Source organism: Mycteria americana, chromosome 14 (assembly GCF_035582795.1).
Source record: "Mycteria americana isolate JAX WOST 10 ecotype Jacksonville Zoo and Gardens chromosome 14, USCA_MyAme_1.0, whole genome shotgun sequence".
Lineage (NCBI taxonomy): Eukaryota > Metazoa > Chordata > Aves > Ciconiiformes > Ciconiidae > Mycteria > Mycteria americana.
This window is the reverse complement of record NC_134378.1, coordinates 15,182,333-15,204,573: the sequence shown is the minus strand read 5'-3', so window position 1 is coordinate 15,204,573 and position 22,241 is coordinate 15,182,333. Positions and strand designations below refer to the sequence as shown.

At 50.2% G+C, this 22,241-nt stretch overlaps 1 protein-coding gene across 1 annotated transcript in view; it reads right to left on the bottom strand.

Annotated features, from left to right (window-relative positions):
* Nucleotides 1-21,826, bottom strand: part of NTSR1 (neurotensin receptor 1) — a 62,206-nt gene extending 40,380 nt beyond the window's left edge. Inside the window, exon 1 of the mRNA XM_075517365.1 lies at nucleotides 21,054-21,826. Within this exon, the coding sequence (XP_075373480.1) occupies nucleotides 21,054-21,728 (675 nt within the window). The 5' untranslated portion in view covers nucleotides 21,729-21,826. The remainder of the gene's footprint in view (nucleotides 1-21,053) is intronic.
* Between the last annotated feature and the right edge of the window lie 415 nt (nucleotides 21,827-22,241).

Sequence of the window (22,241 nt, the reverse complement as noted above, 5' to 3'; positions counted from 1 at the left end):
CAGGTCAGTTCACCACAGGAATGTGAACTGACCTCAGCAGAGCAATACCAGTTTTTCCAAGCTGATAATCCATCTTGCAGTGGGCTTTGAGTATGCTAAACTTGAGTATATCAGCCACGTGCACAGGACTGGGACCAGGCCAGACAGTGCCTAGAATTTCAACACACTTCTAATGCTTAGAGATGGGAAGAGGCACCAACCCAACCTTTTGCTGCGATCCGCCTTTCTTAGCATCTCTCCAGCCACAGCCACTTGCCACCCAGATCAGGGAAGACTTCTTAGGAAGTTATTAAGGTTATTAGAAAAAGCTTACGAATGCTTGGTCATTAGCATCTCTGATGCTCATCATCATTTTATGGCCTCACTGTCCTGCACAGATTAGGCTCTCCTCCCTTTGGGGGAAGGTAAGGCTCACACGGCCATGGCACAGAGTTTCTCATTTGTGCCATGCAACAGCCAACCCTTCTGGCTGCTGAAGAAGTGAGGATATTGATCTGAAGGATAGCGGAAGGATATTGGTCTTGTCTTGAAAAAAAACTCTGATGGCCAAAACTCGTCAAGGATGGCCAGCAGAAAAGGTAAAAAATTAAGAGGATATGTGGGACCCCAAGAGGTCCTGGGGAAACCTCATTCCCTGGCTATGCAAAGCTACACTGAGGTCTGGGCAGACTTAGGATCTGCTCAGGGTAGAGCTCAGCACCAGCCAGGAATCACCCAGTCCCAGCAGTCACAGCCTGCAATACCAGCGCACACCTACCCACGCACAGCATGGGCAGCCCTCACAGCATGGGCAGCCTTAATTTCTTCTCTCCTTAGCTTCTTTTTCAGCCTCCCCTCCCTATTGCTTCTGATTTTTCATCCTTGGCCACAAAAGCTCTGTTTTGGGCCTGGAATAAAATATTTGGAGCTGCTACCATCACAGCTCCAGGGAAGGTCCTGCAGGATTGGAGGACGCAGGTGGGAGCCTGCGATGTGCCCAGGGCAGCCTGGCCAGGGACACTTCTCCCCATGTCCTCTCCCAGACGTCTCCCAATAACACCAACACACAATGACATAACACAATGACATAAATAAGCCAGATAGATCTGTCATGGTTTGCACTCTCCCCCTTCGTGCTTGTTGAGCAGCTCTTGCCATTTTGATGGATCTTTCTCTGCAGGGAGCATCAAATATCTTCATTTTACAGGTATCATCTGGGCTGAGATTAGTCATTCTTGACATGGGCATTTTCCAGCTAACAGATTAAGCTTCTCCTACTGGGCACAAAATATTTGGATGTTGTCTTGCGAGATTTAATTAATTGCTTGAAGTTTGCTGTGCACTCAGGCTCCTTTACTCCTGCAAGGAAGGGCTGTTGGTGCAGCTCAGAAGAGATGGAAGGAAAGCTAACTGGGAACTGCTGGTGTTGGTGAGATGCTGCCCTCCTGCCAGTCCCTCTCCCGTGGTGGAAGCTGGAGCTAGATCCAACCCAGGAGAATATTGGCAAATGTGATCATGGCATTAACACCCAAATGCTTGCACAACCACTGGGAATTGCTGGGGCTAACGGTTTATCCAGCAGTCTTCATGCTTTGAAAAATAATTTCCTCCCCCTCCTTTTGGCCAGAGCAGTGATCGCTGTTCGCTGGTTTAGACAGTGAAAGAGTGGGATATTTTGGAAAGCATGAAAAGAATAATAATATCTGGGAACATTTCCATTTCCCTCAAATCTTGCTTAACTTGCTTTAAGGTTTTATTAAGGACACAGAATTGTTGACAATAAAATTATTTCTCTGTGCTGGGAGAGGTAAAGCAGATTGTTACACACAGAGAGAAGGGAGCTGACTGCTCTCATAAATAAGTCAATGTGTTACTCCTGCTAGACTGGAAGTGGAATGACAGCTCTTCCAGATGCTGATGCTCTACTTCTCTGTGACCTTCGGTAAACTTAAATTTGCTAAAAATACCCTGCAAAAGCACACGTGCTTCAGGGCTGCAGAAACACCTGGAGCAGGGGAGATTTTAAATGGTCACATTCCAGCTCCCCACCTCAAAACCCAGCCATGTTGAGCATTGCACCTCTGCTCCCATTTAACGTGCCCAGATCTCCATCGATCATCTCCGCCGCGGCTAATGTGCTTTGTGTCCAGGGAGCGGGGAAGGGCGATGGAGCCTGAGGCTGCTGAGCCTCCCGAGGGTGGTGTGGACGCGTGCCTGCTGCATGCCGGCCGTTTCGGGAGCAAATCATGGCGTACGAGGGGAGAAAGGGGCTGCTGAGCCACACCGCGTTATTTAGGAAGACGACTCTTTCAGATTATGTTTCTAACAGGGTTGTGTGCATACACACCCAGTCTCGCTCTCCTCCCTCCCCTGCCTTGACACACCAAAGAGGCAGGCACGTGGCAGTGATAGAACATGTAATGGAAATTAAAGGGAACAGGAGATGGAAGCACATTGAATTCCAAAGCGGTGCTTTGTTTTGGGATGAAAATTCTCTCGTTCCTCAAAATGCAGCTCGTGCAGCCAGCGCCTACTCTAACAGCCAGCAAGGGCATGTCACCACCCCTCCCTGAGACTCAACGGAGGAAACAAATCAAGTGTCTTCGAGACCCAGGCTTTTTCTCCCCTTTATTTGCAATTTGATGTCTGAGATGCATAAGGAAAGAGAAAGCATGAGTATGACAGGGTGATTAATGCTTATCTTTACCCACGCAGAGAATAAGTTACCAATCAGCCACTCTGTCCCTATCTCCTTATTTAAAATGCAAACTAACATGAATGAAACAATAACGTTTTAATTAGATGGAAGTAGAAAAGCTACAGGAAAATGATATTGTTGCAGCAGCCTGAGGTTCCCGAGCCACATGTAATTACTTTGATAGATAACACACTAAAAGGAGAGTTAAACAGCACAGTCTCCACAACACTTTTTGCACCACTCCGTGTCTCTTCTCACTTACAGTGTTAGAAACCAGGGACAACTAGGGTGGGAAATGACTTTCCTTCCAGTGCAGCAAGGACAGCCTTCTGGGGAGCGGACACAGCCCACACTCCAACCCTTCCTGCCACGTTACCTGTCTTGCATTAAAAAAGAAGAAAAATAAGCCCCACAGCTCCAAACCAGATGATGCCCACGAAGTGTTACAGGAGATAAAGCGTGATGCAACCGTGCAGGAACACGGCCTGACATGGAGCTGTGGTGATGAAAAGAAGAGCTGGGTCACATCGGCAATGATGTGGCTTGTGTCCTTGGCCAGGGAATGGGGAAAAAGAGAGAGAGCAGCAGCAGGTACCCACACCTCGGAGATGGTCACCCTCATCACTGCCCAGGGCTAAGCAATGAAGTTACTGCATGTATGAAGCTGGCCAAAAAAAAAAAAAAAAGAAAAAAAGAAAGGAAAAACTGGAAGTAAAGTGACCCATGAAACTTTTCACAAATATAAGGATGCACTCTAACTAAAAAAGGTAATGAAAGACTGCCCTAGTCAGCTCTGATGCTAACTTGCGCTCTGGTGTGGTCCAGGGATCAATCCCTTTGTAGCTCGTTCCTCCAGGGTCACTGCAGCTGCAAGCCCGAATTTTGGAGAGGGACAGCCCGGACCACACAGCGTATCGAGGCTTTCGAGACGAGGCACGTTGCCAACACAAAATGTGTCACCGTGAATCATCCGCGCACCGGTTTCAAAGTACAAAACTGTTCCCTGAATCATGGTAAAAAGCACAAATGTTCTGCTCTGAAAAAGGAAATTCACTGACTCCTTCTTGAGCCAAAAATAGGGAAAAAGTTTATGTAATTCATTTACTTTGAATAATAAGCATTTCAAAGTTATCTAAACAGTACTAATAGCAAGAAAATCTCTGTTTATTTAATCACTCCGTTCTTGCTGTGGGGTTGATGCTGGTGCTCCAGGCAAGCTTGTCTCATTCACTTAAAACAATTTAAACACAAAATTTTACCAGCACCTGGGAGAGGCTGGCAGGGCAGCAGCCTTGCTTCATATCTACGGTACTGCCTTAACCATGTGCTCCTAAAAAACATCCCATTTTTGTTGAATGCTACTTTGTGAGCAGAAGGAGAAGCTGGAAGCATTTCGTGATTAAGTCTTGGAACGTGTGGTTTCTTCGGGGTGACCAATGCACATTTCATCATTGATTTGCCCCATTTCCAGCCCAATCAGCTTGGCTGGAGCCAGACTTCTGATAAGTTGCAGCTAGAATTGTAAATGAAAAAGCCATGCTTATTTTCAGCTGAATTTCTTGCCTCCTCGGATGACAACTCTGCTTTCCTCAGCAGTCTTTGCAATTCATTCTTTGTCACTGGACACAAAAGCTCTGTTTTCTATGAGGTCACTTATCTCCAGAAAAGCTTCAATGGAATATCGAATAAAGGTATGAAAACTCTGTCAAAACAACCAGTCCCAGCCTGGAAAGTCATTTTTCATGGCTTCTTCCTTGATGTTTGCTGGTAATAATTTTCATCAGGTTCATTCCCAGAAAGGGTGGGGGATTTTCTCCCCATCAGCCTCCCCGGACACCGGGCACAGCCCTTTACCACCGGTGAAGAGGTCTTTGATTGCCAACACCGTTCCTGGGGGATTCCCAGGAATCTCCCTGTGGATTCACCGTGGGTCCATGATTTATGCCAACAGATAGAGTGGTGTAACACACATGCGCAATAAAAGCTGCCTTGGCAAGCCAATATTTGTTGATGCTGGAAGCATCGGGCTCACCCAGCTCCGAGGAAGGAAACCAGCTTCACCCTGCTGCGACACCAACCCTGCGCTTGGGACCGGTGGCTGTTTACAAGTGAAAGCATCCAGGCAGAAAGACCCATTCTCCACCTGAGTGGTTTCCCCGCTGCCGAGATGCTGACCTGAAAGTTTCCAGACACGGGCTAGCTCTTGGCAGAAGAGCAGCACCGCTCCTAAGGGGATGCTGGGTCTGAAGAGGAGCAGCCAGGCGGTCGATGCAATGGCTCCATGCGGCACAAGCAGGTTTTGCAAACGTGCTTCTGTGAGATTTGTAGGACAGAAAAAGAGAGAAATCGGCTAACTATTAAGGTTTTCCTTTAATGTAAGGCACTGGGGTGTGGACCAGCCTCCCAGAGAGGAAAGAAGCCCATTGCTGAAAAGGAATTAATGCCCAGAAGATTTTCAGCTGCGCTTCAATTTTGGATCAACGGTACCCACAGGCTGCAAGTCAAAATAATCTCTGCAGCTGGATCAATACGCATGGCCTTAAAAACAAGCTGCTCTCCGTTGTCATGAGGGTGGCTCAGGAAAGGCATTAGCGCAAATCCGCATGGAAAATCAGGGATCGCACCCTGTCAGACACAGCCCCGGCAAAAGCCACCCGTCACAGCCACACTGGTCCAGCCCCGTAAAACTGGGAAATAGGAAAAGTCATGCAAATCACCCAAGCCAGCTCCTTCTCCTGAAATACCACCTGAAATGGGTTTTTTTTGGCTGAGTTTGAAGGCGCGGCTCTGATTGACAGCACCAAGGGAGAGCGATCCCTGTCTCTTCTGAAAAGAGCTGAATCCAGCTCGGAGGCAGGGGCCCCGGCTGAGCGGGGGCGAGCAGATGCGAGGAAGTCGGTCTGTTCGCTGGCGTACGGCTTCTGTGCAAAGCTACAGCTGCAGTTGTAGAGTTTGAGTCAATAGTTGCTTTAACAGAAAACCAGTTTTGTTTTGCAGGCACAAAGGCCTCTTCTATCGCTACCCAGCAGGAGGTATATAAAACTGTCACTTCTTGCCCTGTTTCTGCCCTTGTCTCTTTGCTTCAACATTTTACAGGCTGCCGGTGGGTTTTTTATTGCTTTAGGTTTGTTTTTTTTTAATTGAAACTGAGTAAATTATGTTTTTCCCTAAATAATTGATGAGTTTAACAAAGTTTTCCATCATTTCATGGGGAAGAAACCAGCAACCTTCAGAGCAGAAAACAGAAACATTATTTGAACTTGTTTTGGGCAGGAGCAAGGAGACACAACCTCACAACCAGCGGGGCAGCCCCTGAGAGGGGCCTTAAAAGCAACTTTTGCCTGGGCAATATTTAAGGGATGGAATTTAGCACAGCACTACACGATACAAGAAAACCTCTAGTTTTGTCTAAAACTGCAATTTTCCCTTTCCCTGCAATTTTCCCTTTCCCAAACACACTTGTTTCAAAGGATTGCAGACACAAGCCAGCTTTATTTCTGGCTGTAACATCACTATATATGTGGTAGCCTTTCCTGAAGCATCTCCATTGATAAAAGGCGGGGAAGAGGGAAAAGAGAAGCATTCATGGAAGTGGAAGACCTTCTGCATTTTCTCCCTGTGATACAGCCATTCCCTGCAGATCACATCTCTCTCACCCTTTTTAGAGGAACTCAGGCTAGACAGGGAGTGACAGGGGTGGGAGACCTCATTTGCTGGACGAGTCAGAGCTGGCAAGCTGTAATGCACTTGGCGTCTCATCCTTGAAATAAATAGCTCCTGCCATGCTTCATCTTCCTTCTTTTTTCCTAGAGGATCCCTAGCATTAATATCACTAGTGAACCAAACGCCTATGCCTTCTTATAAAGGAGCAGAGTAGCTGCCTCTGACACAGCTCAGCGACTCTGTCCTAAAGCCCTGTCAATGCTTGTAACCTGAAATACTCTGCTTGCTTCCAGCACCTCCTTTAGCCCCCAGCCTTCCCCAACACAGTGGGGAACCACCCTAGAGAAGGTGAATTTAAAGAGCAGGTTGCTAAGGGATTGCACCAAGCTGAGACCTTGGTGAAACAGGGCAAGACCGTGGGAAGCACCGACAGGACCCGATGGGATTTGGGAGGAGCAGGGAGGGTTGCAGGCGGATGGGGTGGGTTTGTGGTCGGGAGCTGAGCTTGGGCAGCTGGGTGCATGTCTTGGTTTCAGCTGAGATAATTTTCTTTATAGTGGCTGGTGTGGGGCTATGTTTTGGATTTGTGCTGAAAACAGTGTTGATAATACAGAGATGTTTTAGTTGTTGCTGCACTGGTCAAGGACTTTTCAGCTTCCCGTGCTCTGTCAGGTGCAGAAGAAGCTGGGAGGGGACACGGCCGGGACAGTTGATCCAAACTGCCCAAAGGGACATCCCACACCGTATGGCGTCATGCTCAGCATAGAAAGCTGGGGAAGAAGGAGGAAGGGGGGACGTTCGGAGTGATGGCGTTTGTCTTCCCAAGTCACCGTCACGCGTGATGGAGCCCTGCTGTCCTGGAGATGGCTGAACCCCTGCCTGCCCGTGGGAAGGAGTGAAGGAATTCCTTGCTTTGCTTTGCTTGCGTGCACGGCTTTTGCTTTCCCTATTAAACGGTCTTTACCGCAACCCTCGAGTTTTCTCACTTTTACTCTTCCGATTCTCTCCCCCATCCCACCGGGGGGGAGTGCGCGAGCGGCTGCGGGGGGCTTAGTTGCCGGCGGGGGCTAAACCACGACAGTGCTCGGAGCCACGGCCTCTTTGTGTTTTGTTATTATTACCAGCTCTCTGCCCTGGCCCCTTTTAAAAGTCCATTTCTTTGGATAACGGTGGGTTTGCTTCCACTGTAAGCGCTGCCCTGAGACGTGTTGTCAGTGAGCCCCTCATACTCTGGCTTGGTGATGAACAGAGGGAAAACGCATCCATAAAGCTCTTGTTGGAAATTCTCTGAGCTTTTTGCTGCTCCCGAGCAGAGCGTGTTTAGCAGTGAGCTAGAAGGTCTAATAGGCTTCTGGCATTTTATTTGACTCTCAGAAAAATGGCTATTGTAGCTGCTAGTACTCTATCTTCAAACGAACCCCCCTTTCTCACTAGACAGTAAAGAATAAATGATATTTACTTGGCTCCAGGATGCTATTGGAAAACAACCAGCGGATCAGGCAGTGTTTGTGGATGTGCTGCCATTGCACTGACCTGTCTCCAGTTAAAGCTGGGCTGGTTATTCCTTTCCGATACCCCAATGCTGCCCTCGAGCAATAGCTGCCCTTAGGAGGTCTCACCGCTGCATGACTCCCTCTTAGAGAAAAGAGGGGAGAGGTTTCCCTTCCACTTTGCCACAAGAGGCAATCTCTTAGGGAACAACAAGTACGCCAGTGTCGGAGCCAGTACCTGTACAATGCCACAGGGAATGAGTGGCATCGCTCCAGGGATTATTTAGACTGTGAGCTCTTTGGCACATAGAATCATAGAATCGTTTAGGTTGGAAAAGACCCTTAAGATCATCGAGTCCAACCGCTCACCTAACGCTACCAAGTCCACCACTACACCATGTCCCTAAGCGCCACGTCTACATATCTTTTAAATACCTCCAGGCATCATCCTTTAATGTTTGTGCAAGAGCGAGTGTACGGGGGCCGGGGGCTTGGGGTCCCAATAAACACAGCTGCAGCTGTTTAGCTGCAATAACCAAGGAGCAGGTTAGACCCTGAGTTTTGTGTCTTTCCTTTACGCATCTCAGAACTGCACCTCGATGGCAACCTGCAGAGCAGATGCCAAAACAAGTCTCCACACAAGTCGCAGAGCCAACATCCTGCAAAAGGCCCTTTGCATTATTCAGTGTGGTGGAGCCCGAAGCAGCTTCTCTGCAAAGCTGGAGTGTGAGCCTGATCCATGGTGAAAAGCAAAACAAAACTGGTTCCTGTCCTGGCAACTAATGGGTTTGGCCACATTTCACAATGTGACGTTGGTCACGCTCCTCCTCCATGAAAAGTGAACTTGGGCAGTGACCTGGGCAGGGCGTTCAGTTCTCTAGAGGGTGGGAGGGACAGAGAAGGACCCAGACAGAAGATCAGATACAAACCTATTAATAAAGTCCATAATGAGGTGCTGAGCCCCCGGCATTACACCTGACAAATTCATCACATGAAGATACAAAGGAATAAAACAGCTCCAGATAATTGCAGGGCATGAGAATATGTTCAGTGTGATCTTAAGCTTGGTGAGATTCATTTTCCAGACAGCTTGTTTAAAAGGAAAGTGGGCTATATAATTAAAAGAAATAAAACCCCCACAGATGGTCCATTGCGTGACCAGCAGAGATTACCTTTTGAGGTTCTTGCCTACCCAGGTGTCAGCATTTCCCAGAGGTTTTTATGCCTCTAGTGCTTTCCTTGGGCCGTGGAGCCACAAGCAGGCTTTCAGGCACTGATTTTTGCAAAATGACAGTCTTAGACGTAGTTTTCTTGATTCAAATATTCTTAACGCTTGCCTATAAAGCACCAAGCACAGATCAGCACCGTATAAACCAGAGTAATAGAAAAGCCAGGCTGTTAATCTTCATAATGTGCCTCTCAGTGGGGATTTCACTTGAATGTTATTTGCATTAAATATGATACTGAGTGCTGGATATGGGGTTATAAATAAATTAAACACCATATTTAAGTCAAACACTGTCCCACTGTTGACTGCAGACTCAAGCGTGAGAGCTGTTAGCACTGGACTATACCCATTTGGTCGGCTGCCTCACTTGCTGGAGGAAATGGTAGTGGCAAGTTCCACCATTGGTGCCCTGAGAAACTCATTTGGGGGGGCAATTAACCCCCTTAGTGGGGTTTATAGTGTCAGCCCAAACTCTAGTTGTGCTGGCTGTATTGTGGACACTTTGGCTTGGGCAGAATAGAGTACAGGTTGGCTGGAGCTGATGTTCAGCAAAATACCTCGAGTGCATCGGTCTTTTCAGTTGATACATAAACATCTTAATTATAGCAACATAGTCAGCCTTGCTCTTCTGGCAATAAGGACAAAAGTTAGTGCTAAACTGCACTGAGATGAATTCCTCATGTATTTTCGGCAAATAACTGAAGAAAACTGCTCCTGGCCTCAGAGTATATGAAGTGATAGATGGGTTCAGCTGCATAAAAGCCAAAGAGCTGAAGCTTTCGACGATGAAAATTAAAATCCCTGGAGTAAACACAGGTTGTTCCAGCGGCAGGACGGTGACTCCTGCGGCACAAGCCCTCTGGGGAAGAGCTTCGGGGCCGAGCTCTCCTCCCTCTCCCTGGTGCATCTTGCCTGCGGCTGAGCTCAGAGGGGCAGCGAGGGCGCGAGCATGGCACGGGCACAGGGGCTCGGCTCGTGCAACACAAACTACACCCGCTTTTACCTGAGCCCTCAGCAGTCAGCGGCCCGAACTCAGGAGAAGATTTGGGCAGCGGGAGTTGGGGCTTTGGTCCCGGGAAACACTTAGCCATCAACCTGAGAAATGTCGTGCTCCCTGCAAACCTTGCCGCAGCAGCGCAGCTGCCGGCACTGTGATTTTTATAGAGTCAGGCAGTTTGCAAACTATTAAGAAATGGGAGTTGTGCTGGCTCCCTTGCTCCACGGTGTGGGCGAATGTCGCCTGATTTGGACCCTGGGCTGGAGGAAGGCAAGGTGGGAACGACCATCTAGAGCTGAGCGCAGGAGAGCGGTTTGGGGTTATTCTGGTTCGCTTCAAACTTGGTAATAGCGGCCAGGAATAGCCGTGGTATCCGCGGCAGAGAACAGCGTGGCAGCATGGACATGAAACGTCCCTCCACCCCAGGACACAAATTAGACCACAAATATTTGGAGGAAGGTACACGATCAATGCAACATCACACCACATTTCTGTGCCCTCCCGACTGCCTGGTGCTGCCCAGCCCACTGATCCATCCCTAACCCCCTGAGCAGCTTTCAAACCCTGCTAGCTTATTTTTAACCAACCCGCTACAAACCCACAAACCCCCATCCCTTTGCTTTCCTCTCCCCCTGCCCACGCTCTGCTTATGGATTTTCTTCATGATGACCATGCAGGCCGTACCTGTACCTCCTCTTGTACTGCTGAGGACAGGAGCAAAGAGAATTATTAGAATTAGACTTTCAGGGGAGAAAAAAAAAGCATATCTCAAAGGGGCAGCGAACTTATCGGTTACTTTATTGCTGCTTTTCCCCAGTGTCTTCCTCTGCCGCAGCTCCTCTCTGCCTCTCGGAGCCTCAGGTACTACAGGATTTCTTTCCTGGCGTGGCTTGGTCTCCAGGCTGGACCAGGACTGCCAGGCTGGCCGTGTGCCCTGCTTCACTGGGCTGCTGCACTGGGATATGTTTTCTGACCAAATTCCTGCATATTTTTTTGCCCTTTTGAGGGATTTTCCATCCCGCAGCTCTCCTGTGCTGGCTGGGAAGCACCTGTGAGCTGCCAGAGTGGTGTGAAGGAGACCAAGCTCGGGGCAGAGTTTGTCCCTTGGGTTAGCGTATAAAGTGTTTGGGGCACACACATCACCCCATCATTGTATCTTCGGGGCAAATAAGTATTTATTAGTCTGAACCTGTATTTCCCCTTTCTCCTACAGTGCTTTATCACACTTCACGTACTTGGAGTTAAGGAACAAGTAAGCATGACAATGTCATAAGCCCATGACTGACAGTGACAAAAAAATGAAACGTGGGCTTTGGGGAGGGAAACTCATTCCTGTGAGTTTCTCTTTTGAATGAAATGAGTATATTAAAATGTATAAATTGTCCCTGTGAGGATAAAATGTAAGGTCTTTGCAGGAGGAATCAATAGAGTGATGCAAGCAATGAGCTAAACTTTCCCAGTGGCTGTGTGAGTTGCATTTTTATAAGATGGTTTTGAAAAAAGCATGGAATAGGAGGGAAAAGCAGGTTAATTTGGTATTGAACGTACTCAAATAGTTACGGACTTATTAAACAAGTCTTCTGAGGGAACAAGGTGATATGGCAGTCCTACCAAGTACTGAGACCACATTTATTCGGTTCAGCACTGCAGACCTGCATTGTTCTTGATTATGTTGCAATTAACAGGATGTGGCATTGCACTGACTGTATTAATTAGCTCCTTGGAGTCCTGATCAAAAATAGGGGTCCACTAGGCTAAATGCCATCCTGCATCAAAGCGTTCATAGCTGATATGCAGCAGGTCTTTGCTCCACAGGTCTGGGTGAAGCTGATAAGTTGGTAGACCCCTTTCTTCAAGGTTAACGGAGGAAGAAAATGAGATGGTTAAGGGATGAGATTGCTCCTCCTGCTGCTGGACACCACGCAAAGCCTTGAGCAGCAGAGCCAAGGCAGCGGGCGAGCATCCGTCGGGCTGAGCCAGCAAGGGCAGGCGAGGACCCATCAGCAGGGCTGAGTTGCCCAGGAAGAGAAGGCAACCAGCACAGCCATTGCATGGCAGGACCCAGAGCAAACAGACTGTTAACTTTCTCCTGTAGTCCCACTGCCTGCTCAGAAAATAGAGGTCCGTGCATTGGCTCTGTAAGCCAGTGTCTATCAGAGAAGACAACCTTCTGTTAGCCCTTTCTCTTGCAATGAAAACCATCCGGCAGGCTCCAAAAGTCAGGCAAGTGCTCCAGGTAAAGGGACAGCAGGTTTTCCTTGGCCCCAAAGAAACAGTACTTGGATAACTTATGATATTTTAACATATGCCAGTTCCAAACACACCTGGTGTTGGCGGGAGGCAGGGCTTGTTGGCACATCCAAAGTGTTGCGCTGAAGTGTGATCTCTCCTGGGGTCATTCAGCAAGTGGGAAGGCATGGAAAGATTAAAACAGATCGACCCTGAGTCCCTGAAAGGAAAGTCCTCAGACAGCTTCCAGGATCCCAGGAGTCTCTTGATGGGCATGGCACGTGCTAAGGGGGTGTTTGCTCATCTCCTTCATTTCCTCTGGAGGAGGCACGAGTCTCTTGAAGCAAGGTAAACCATTCGCTTCAAGAGTGCAAGTTGGCTGTAACAGCAGTGGCCCTAAATTTATTCTTTATTATCTAGAGGGAGTAATAATTGGCAGGAAAGTACCAGAAGGTATTTTCAAAGAGAAGGAAAAATGCTGAAATCAGGCTATATACCCAGTCCTGACTAGGCTGCCTGTTCCTCTTTTATATAGTTAGGAATTCGCTTGGCAAAGAGACACCTGGAAGGTTTTGTAAAGGGAGATTTACTGCCCAGGGTTCAGCATCCTGGGAGATGTATATCCACAGGTTGGGTGTAAATCACGGAGGGGAGCCGGCGGGCAGGGAGCTGCCCGTGAGGACGGTGAGGGGCTGCTCTGCCGGAGCTGGTAACGCGGCCACGAGCAACGCCGCCAAACCCAGGGCACGTCCTCCAGCTCAGCTGTCACTCCAATGCCTCTCTGATTTACCGATACTGAATATGCTTTTCACTCTGTGTGTGGCTTTATAGTTTAGAGGTACTCCAGGGTTTTTCATGAGCACTTTGCATAAAAGACAAGCTTTTTCCCCCCTTTCAGATACTGAAGACTTTGTGAAAGTTTACATTTTTTCCTTTTTTTTTTTTCCATTTTCACTAGGAAAATCTCATCTCTCTGATTTCTGTCTTCAACCGACAATTGTCTCTAGTCCCTGAGAACTTAAAAGCTTCAGAGAAACCTCACTGAACTTTCTCTCTCAAAAAAAAGTTCAGTTAAAAAGACATTGTTCACTCTATTATTTTTTTTCCCTGGGAGAAAAAGAGCCCCCATGAAGCCGTGCCCGGCAGCGTACTCTCTGCACTGAGAATTACTGACGTGAAAAAGCCATGAGAGACGAGAAGCAAATCTCACATGCTCGAACCACCTGTGGGTGACCGGCTCCTCCAGCCCGTCAGACGAACCCTCTCCGAAGGCCGAGGACGAGAGCAGCAGTCCCCAGCGATGTACAGCCCTGTCCCGCAGCATCCTCTGTCCCAGCAGGAGCAGGGGGAGCCACAGGTTTCTGGTACCCCAGGGAGGGAGGAAGAGGAGGAGGGTGGACTTCCATGCACAGATGCACCAGGAAGGCACTCAGGTATAGGGATATAGAATTGTCTCACCGCTATTTCCCTCCTATCCATGGAAAACTTGACAACAGATACTTTGAATGCAGGAAAATACTGGGAACGAACCAGCAGCTCAGAAATTTGTGCTGCCCAGACAGGGTTAGCACTCCATCACCATCACCATTTCTAAAACAGCCCCAAGCACTTGTTTCCTGAATAACTCATCAGCTCAACTGACTTATCATCAGGTTTTTTTTTTAATCCCACGTCTAAAATGCTTTGAAATTGAATAGAAGAAATGGCATCCATGGGAGGCAAAACGTGGGGGCTGATGTTATCGGAGCACGATGAGTTAGCTGGCCCTCTCCCCCGAGAGCTTCATTTAAGGGAAAAAACCCCAAACCTTTCCAAGTGATCGCACCCTCATACAAAATTAAAGAACGGAGCTATTTAGCCCAGCCTGGGCAGGGGATGGCATGGGTGCTTGGTGCCCGCAGCCAGGCAGAGGAGCAGCGTGTAGCCCTGTGCCCGTGTCTCGCCCAGGTCCCTTTCCATGGCAGGGCTCATGCAACCGCGGTTGTTCCGTCCCTTGTCCTCCAAGGCACGTCCTGCCACCCTCCAGGCTGCAGCCCTGCAGGATTCACCCCGCATTCACTGCCAAGGAGCAGCCCTTGCGCTTGGTGCCGTCTGCACCCCGGGAAGTGAGGTGGAAGCGATGCCCAGCCGTGCTCGAGGAGCTCCATGCTCCCTTCACCGTTGTCGGGAGGGGAGCTGCCAGGCCACCGGCCATCGTGACGCCAGACCGGCATTAATTCTGATGCAAAGCACTCTTGGCTTGCATTTCAAAGAGGTCTGGGACTAGCGAGGATGCCATTTTGTAAGGGAATTTTAAAAATATCAACTCAAATTCCATAATAAAGGCAGCAAAATTTGTCAGCTGGGGAAGGGCAGCTCTTCATGAAACCAGGAGGCCGGCTCGCCCAGGTCCCCTGCTTGGACGTGTTCTTGCAGAGGGTGGTGGGGGCCCGGAGCTGCGACTGGACTGGTCTCAGACGGACACACCAAACAAGCAACCACAGGGTGCTCGTGTGTGCAGAGAAACAGGGAAAAGGCTAGGAAAGCTCGGAATTTATAATCTGCTTTTCTCTACCATGCCAGACCGAGGGTGCTGCCACTCCTGTGAGAGGGACGCAGGGTATGGAGATACGGGGAGGACGGGCGTTGGGAGCATCTCCAGCTTCACAGGGCGCAAGTGGCTCATACTGGAGAGCAACCAGACAGATTGGGAATATAATAACTCAGCTTTATCTGTTTAATGCGAGGGAAGGAGGGATGTCAGCACTGCGGCTGTTGGGTTTGGCACCTAATGATACCTGCTTTAGGGGTAGATGGCCACAACACTCAGAGTCTCCCACCTTGTCAGCTCTGGACCCCGCCATGGCCCCCAGCCTCTCCAGATACCTTTGCTCACCCGCTGTCCCGTGCCCCTCAGCAAGGGGCAATTTCACAGTAGGGAAAATGTGATGGTGACACCGTGGAAGCCCAAAGCCCGTTCTGCCCGCCCTGCGTCCCGTGGTGGGATGCTGCCCGTGACGCGCGCCTCGGGCAGGACACAGAAGCGTTTCTAAACGTCAGGAAGCGAAAGTGCCATCTGTGAGTCTCAAGCAGATGCTGCACAGAGACGATAGTAAAAGCCTTTAAGGGAAAGGAGGGGGGAAGTAGGGAGGAGACAATTAAATAGCTGTTTTAAATGATCTGGAAGAAGATTAAAGGCAGCTGCAGGTTTTGGTGGTTTTTTTTTTCTTCTCTGGGAAGAGGAACCACTAGACTACCTTCATCTCTTCTGCCTTTACAAACTGCTGTTAAGAGGAAAACCTAAGAGCTAAATTGATTGGCCACATTTCCTCATTCTTTTATTATCCCTCCAGCTGACATCTTGGGAAGGGGGAGGGAAAAAGAAATCAAGTGAATTAAAATCAATTGGGGAAAAAAAAGAAGAAATTATGTAAGAACTGGGAAAACACAGCAGGCCAAGTGGTTATATAAAGCAATGAACACAAGAGCTTATTTAATTTAGATCTAGCTGCAAGACGGACCGCAGTGTAAACGGGCTGGGATTAGGCAAGCTGGGCTGTCGTCATGCGTATGGTGAATTAAAGCCCTGGGTTCTCTGCATAGTCCGTGGAAAAAAGGCAGCTTTTTAGGGATGCCCATGCCACCACAGATGGGCGTCCCCACTGGGGCGGGTGTCTCTCTCCGTCACTGCGGGGACGGACCCAGACACACTTAAACACCAACATCTTCATTGTCCTGTCGACCCGAGGGGCTGGCAGCAGCGTGACCTAACGGGACACCTTTCGTGGGACACAGTCCGGCCACAAAGGTGCTGGTTTGTTGTGCCGCCGGAGGGGCTAGCGGCACCCAGGCGTGGGCTTCTCTGGTGGGCAGGGATCCTGTGTGCGTAGCCAAAATAGTTTTATCAGCCAGGCCCAGTGGGTGGGATTATCACTGCATGGAGCTGTAGTGAGCGATTTAAAACAGTACTGTTATTAAAAGCCATAGTAGGAATTTGGCTGTTACCTAAGGAAAAGAAACCAACTTCAATGCCTCTAGTCAACATCAGTATAAACGCAGGATTCCTGAACTGAAGCCATTGACTAATCCTGGATATGATTTGCCAGCAAACCTGGAGAGAATTCAGCCATTTGGTTTTATGGGTTGCTATTTTCGTGTACTACAGAGAGATGCTTGTCACCACAGATCTGCCGGTGGGCAGAGCCCTGCCGTCCACAGCACCGACCGTGTGCCGTCGCAGCAGAAAGCTCATCGCACCACCCCGCCGAGGTGCTCCTCACCGGAGAGGAGTGTAAGGGAGCGTCTGCAACATCGTGCATGGAATTAATAACTTTGTGGGCCTCTCAGGCAAATGGGAATTGAATAGATGTCCTTGGAAGAGTGTGTAAAGAGCGTGGTAATGGATGCCGAGAGGCCAGGCTGCACCTTGTGTCTCCCAGCTCCAGCGGCTGGTCCTTCCTTCCCGTCCCCTTCAGACCTGAGGCTCGTTGGCACATTCCTTCGAAGGCATCGCAAGAGGAAATGTAGGAAGAAATAAAGCAGAGAACCTCCTTGGGCAAGCGGTTGCTTCATGTGCAGAGTTATTTACTGTACGAATCATCTGAACTATGAGCAGACTTCATAAAACGTAATAAGCAAGGGATCTGGAGGGATAGGCGAGCTGCAGCCACGCAAGGGTGGGCTGATGCAGAGCAGAACTGGAGCAGCTGTCCACCCAAACCCTGAGGAGGTCCAGAGAAGCTCCCAGCCTGCTTCCCAAGAAGTTGCGCTGTCAAATGAGCAACTTGGAGCTGATGGAGCTGTGACAGTTTACGGAGGCTCAGGGCCTGCTGCCACGTGTTTTAATAAATGGGTTCACACCAGCTGTCGGTGCAAATAAATCATTAGCATGTGTCAGACACTATATCTACCCAGGCACTTGCCATAACTTAGGGGACATTTTGCAGTAGAGCCACCCAAGCCCAGACTGTGCCACGCCAGCGGGACAACACACCGCTCTCTCGCCCGTGTTACAGGGTGGCAGAGAGCGGCCCACACCCAGGCTGGCCTCGCACGTGTGCCCAATCCAGGCTCAATTAAAATCCTGCGACTTCAGGTTGAGGAGTTGTCTGACTCTGTGCTGGGGCTGATGGTGCACCAGGATTGCAGGTATTTCTTTCAACTTCCCCTCTTTCCCCAGGTCCACTGAGGACCTCTCCAGAAAAAGAGGTACAAAGGTAAGAAAGTAGGAAGCAATAAAGGAAAATTTATTTGCACAGCCATCTGGCCATTAAAATTAAGACCTTTTTGAAAGACAGGGCTGAGTGTATGGTGCTAAGGGCACCGGGGCAGCGCCTGCTGGGACGGGACACTCAGCGGGCTCCTGTTTTGGGGGAGGTGGCCCCAGAGCCAACAGCAAGGCTGTGAAGTAGCCAAACCCACAGGTACCAACCCACAAGTGACCAGAGGAAACATTTCATTCTGCCTCGGAGCTCTCTTATCTGTTGCTGCCACAATGAGTAGCTTTTAAAACCTTCCCCAGCTGAAGTGGCATGAAAACATGAATTTACTTGTATCGGGATGGCTTTAAGAGGTGTTTAATTTATGTGGAAAAAACCCTAAACTTGGCTGCAGTGTGTTTTAGAGGATGTCTGCCAGTTAAAGTGTTAACTAGACCTAAATAATGTGGCTATAATTGAATTATTTCTGCTACCAGATCCCATGCTAATGCCAATATTCAAACCAGACGTCCCTGACTGACAGAAGTAACAGGCAAGCTTGGCAATGAAGAATATATAATAAACCAGATTTACAGGCTGATTTAAGCAGCTGCAAGGATAGTGATAAACAAAGCTGGGAAATAGTACTGCTCGAAAGAATTAAGTGTCAGAGGCCACACAGAGCTTACGTCTCGACGGCACGAGGTGAGATGTGCAGTGCCCGGCCGTACTGATCGTGGTGACACATGGTGACACCCCGCAGCACATCTCACTTACTGCTCTTCCTCCTCATCATTATGTGCTGCACTGAGTAATCTGCAATTACTAGAAGAATACCAGTAATTACTTCTTACAGTTGTTGTGGAGCTTAAGTGGTACAAGTTAAGTAATATGAGCAAGAATCAAACATGCCGAGTGTTGTTGGAATAATTACTTTTTTGGTCTTTTTTTAAGGAAGCTGACTGTTCACACACAGTCTAGTTTCACTCGGAAATGTCCATTAAAACTTAAATATTCAAAGCAAATAGTGAGGAACTTTTGCGAAAAGAGAGATGGTAAATTAGTATGCTCAAATATTTATCCCAGGAAGCTTGTTCCAGTCCAGGGAGGAAAGTTCTCCTGCAATGATCCAAGCAGAACCATAGCTCACACTGGGCTCTTAGTCTATAAATGGTTACAAGTGCTCTGTTCTGGGACTGGCTTTCAATCAATCAACAAATAAAACCTCTTGGAGAACTAATGGCTTCCAAAAAAAAAAATCCTGATTTGCTTTAGACAGTTTGCCAAACAGGAAGAGGAGTGAAATATGTTGAGTGATTTATTACAAGTCATTTGCCAGCTCGAGCAAGTGCATTGTTGCTCTGCTGAGTTTAAAGACAGAAAATGAATGCAAAGAGATGCGAAGACCTGCTCTAAAGCAGCTTGAACCCACTGCGAAAGACCGGGGCTCCAGATTTCCGACCGGTAAGACCTTTGCCCGTCACTCTCTACATTACCACTGCCCTTACTTTCGCAGGTCTTCCATTATTTGTCTTTTTTTAAACCTGTGCGCAGCTTACGACGTGAGAATGCCCGCTCACACGCTGTGCAATGGTTTCCATTAATGCACTTCAAACCTGACTTGCAGCTGCTTTGCTTGTTCACTCTGGAGCCTTCCCCGGTCCGGGGCCCTGCATCACGGTGTGTGCTGCTTCCCTGTGCTCGGAGGAATGGAGCGAAGCCACTAAACAACCTTCCTGTCTCAGCAAATCTACTTTTGTAGCCAGATCGCCCGAGAAGGAACAGTATGGTCGGTTTTGGTTTGTTTTGGTTTGTTTTTTTTTTTCTTCCCCAACTGCTGCCTCCTTTTTACTTTTAAATTAATTCACAAGTGAAATTAAAAAAACTACACGAGGAAAAGCCCCCAGGTGAACTTCACATACTGTGCATTCACGTCTGCCTAGTTCTTACTTGGGTAAAAGGATAAGGTATAGCCTGAATAATAGCAAGACAGTGAAATATGTTGGGAATTGTTTAAACTGTAATCTCCAAAGACCCGACTAGGAAATAATCCTCTCTTTTTAGCCCTATCATGGTAACAATGAGCGTCAGTTTAATCCTAAGAGGAAGATGACTGGAAATAATGCATTTCAGCCACATTGTTCTCAAATCAGATGGCTCACGCCTCCTTAGAGAGTAGAGAATTGGGTTAAGTACACTGGGCTGGCACTGACAAAATCTACAAAGCACCTACAGGAGAAATACAGCCCCCGCCATCTCGAGATGAAAGTTAGGTAGCAAGACAAAATGCAGAGGGAATCCAGGGCTTCTGTGTGGGGTGGATTTTCATTTACTGGAGCAGTCCAGAGGGAAACTTGGAGAGACGTGCCTAAACATCTCCAGGCTCTGGGCTTAAATCTAGCTGCACGTACCCCTGCTTTTAGTGGGAGAAATGATTCTGATTTGTTTCCATCTAAGTTCCCTCCCTTTAACTGTGGGAACACTTCAGAGGCTTTAGTACACATGCAGTTTTAAATTCTAATTGGCTGCTGGTTAAACCCACCTGAAATTCATGTTCAAAATAAAAGATTGAGAAGCTATCACATGCAAACCTGGCAGCAAAGGGACTATGGAGATCAGCGTCTTGCTCTTTCTGTCTCTCCTTCCATGTGTGTTACATTTTTCAAGCCTAACGCTCCAGTAAACAAATGCCTCAACCCCTCAGAGCACTGGAGCGCAGCAAGTGTTGATGCTGAAATCCTTTCCACGCATGGGCGTGTTGAGGCGTGGAGCGTGTGGAGACCAGCAAAGCCTTGCTGAACTCAGGAGGGGTCTGCTAGTTAAACCAGCTATGGATTTCCCTAAAACAGCAAAAATACCAGCCCCTGGCTTTGAAGGTGCAGCTCCTTTCCGGATGCCTATGCTGCACCTTGTTCCCAAAACTTTCTGAAATTAGGATCTGTCATTACACAGAGGAAATGGGCTCTGGATCAAGCCAAGAAACTGGGAGAGGGGGAGAGATGGTTTTATTTCCCTCGATCTTGCTGGCCGCTTTCCAGCAGAAGGAAAGGAGATGCAGAAGACGCAGAGACAGGGTGGGCATTTGTGGGGTTTTCTGGCGATGAACTGCCACGTTTTGGGAAGGAACCCGAGCATCCCCGGGCCGCGGCTCCCCGGGGCAGCCGAGCGGCAGAGCGGGGCCGGCTGCCGCGGGCTCTGCGGCACACGGGGCTCCGGGGCCGGGACAGCGTGAGCCCGGGCACCGGCCGCGCCGGGAGAGGAGCTCCGGGGCGGGATTCACCGCGGTGCAGGATTTACCCCGGTGCGGGGTCTCAGCCCGGCGCTGTGGGGCGGGGGGGTGCGGGGTGGGGCACAGCAAGCGGAGCCGAGACACCCCCCCACCCCCCCTCCCCAAATCCCGCCTGCCCGCACCCCGGGCCGGTCCGCCCCGTCAGGGCTGCCCAGGACACCCCGCTTCCCCAGCCGGTTCCCCCCTGCCAGCCTCCCCCTCCTGCCCCGCCCGTCTCCGCAAAGTTTGGCCATCCGAGCCCGGGGAAGGAGGCTGCTGCCCGGCCCCGGCTGCTCGGGGGGCTCCGGCCGCCGGGCTGCTCACCTGGATGACCGTCTTCAGCGTGGAGGCGTCCACGATGGTGGTGCAGATGAGAGAGTCGGGATTCTGGTCCTTGCCGTAGATCTCCCCCATGGTGAAGATCATGGGGATGGCGAGGAGGAAGGAGGCGATCCAGATGCAGCTGATGAACTTCTTGGTGCGGCTGCGGGACATGATGCTCTTGGCTTTGAAGGGGTGGCAGATGGCCATGTAACGCTCCACGCTGAGGCTGGCGATGTTCAGCGCCGTGGCGTAGGTGCAGGCGTCCCGGAGGAAGTAGTAGCCCTTGCAGACGGCCCCCCCGAAAGCCCAGGGGTGATGGACCCAGATGAAGTTGTAGAGCTCGATGGGCATGCAGAGGAGGAAGATGAGGAGGTCGGAGAAGGCGAGGCTGGCCAGGTGGTAGTGCACGGTGCTCTGCAGGTTCTGCAGCGACTTCTTGCGCACCAGCGTGTACGCCGTGATGGAGTTGCCCACGGTGCCCACCAAGAAAAGAGCCAAGTAGATGACGGTCACCATCACTTTGGAGTAGATGTCGGTGTTGACGTCCAGGTCCTCCTCGTCGGGCCCTTTGGGGAGCAGGTCGGAGCGGTTGGAGGCGTTGGCATAGCCGCCGGGGTAGAGGTGGAGGGGGCCGCCCGGCACGGCCGGGGCCGGGGCCGTGGCGTTCAGGTGCATCCCCGGGGCCGGGCCGGCCCCGCCGGGGCCGCAGCACCGCCCGGCGCCGCGCTCGGACCCGCCGCCGCGCCCCGACGTGCCGCTGCCCCCGGCGTGGAAACTTGGCTGGTTTTAATGCGGCGGGGAGGAGGCGCCTGGCGCTGCCGGGCTGCCGTGCGTGTGCGTGTGCGTGTGTCAGCCACAGACACGCACAGCCCCCCCCCCCCTCCCCGGAGCAGCCTCGGCTGTGAGCAGCCCGCAGCTCCGGCTCTCTCCTCCCTGCGGCTGCCCGGCGCCCAGATGTGCCCTGGCAGGGCAGGAGCCTCCCGGCACACCCGCACCCGCACACACACCCGCACCCGCACCCCCGCAACCCCCGCCTGCCTCGCACAGCCGCGCCGGCAGACTCCGCTCCGCCGGCGGCCGCGCACCCCCCGCCGGCTCTGCCGGCGCTGGCGCTGCCTCCCCCGGGCCCGGGGTAGCGGCCCCTCGGCTCGGGCCCCCTCCCCACTGCCCGCCGCCGGGGTGGGTTTT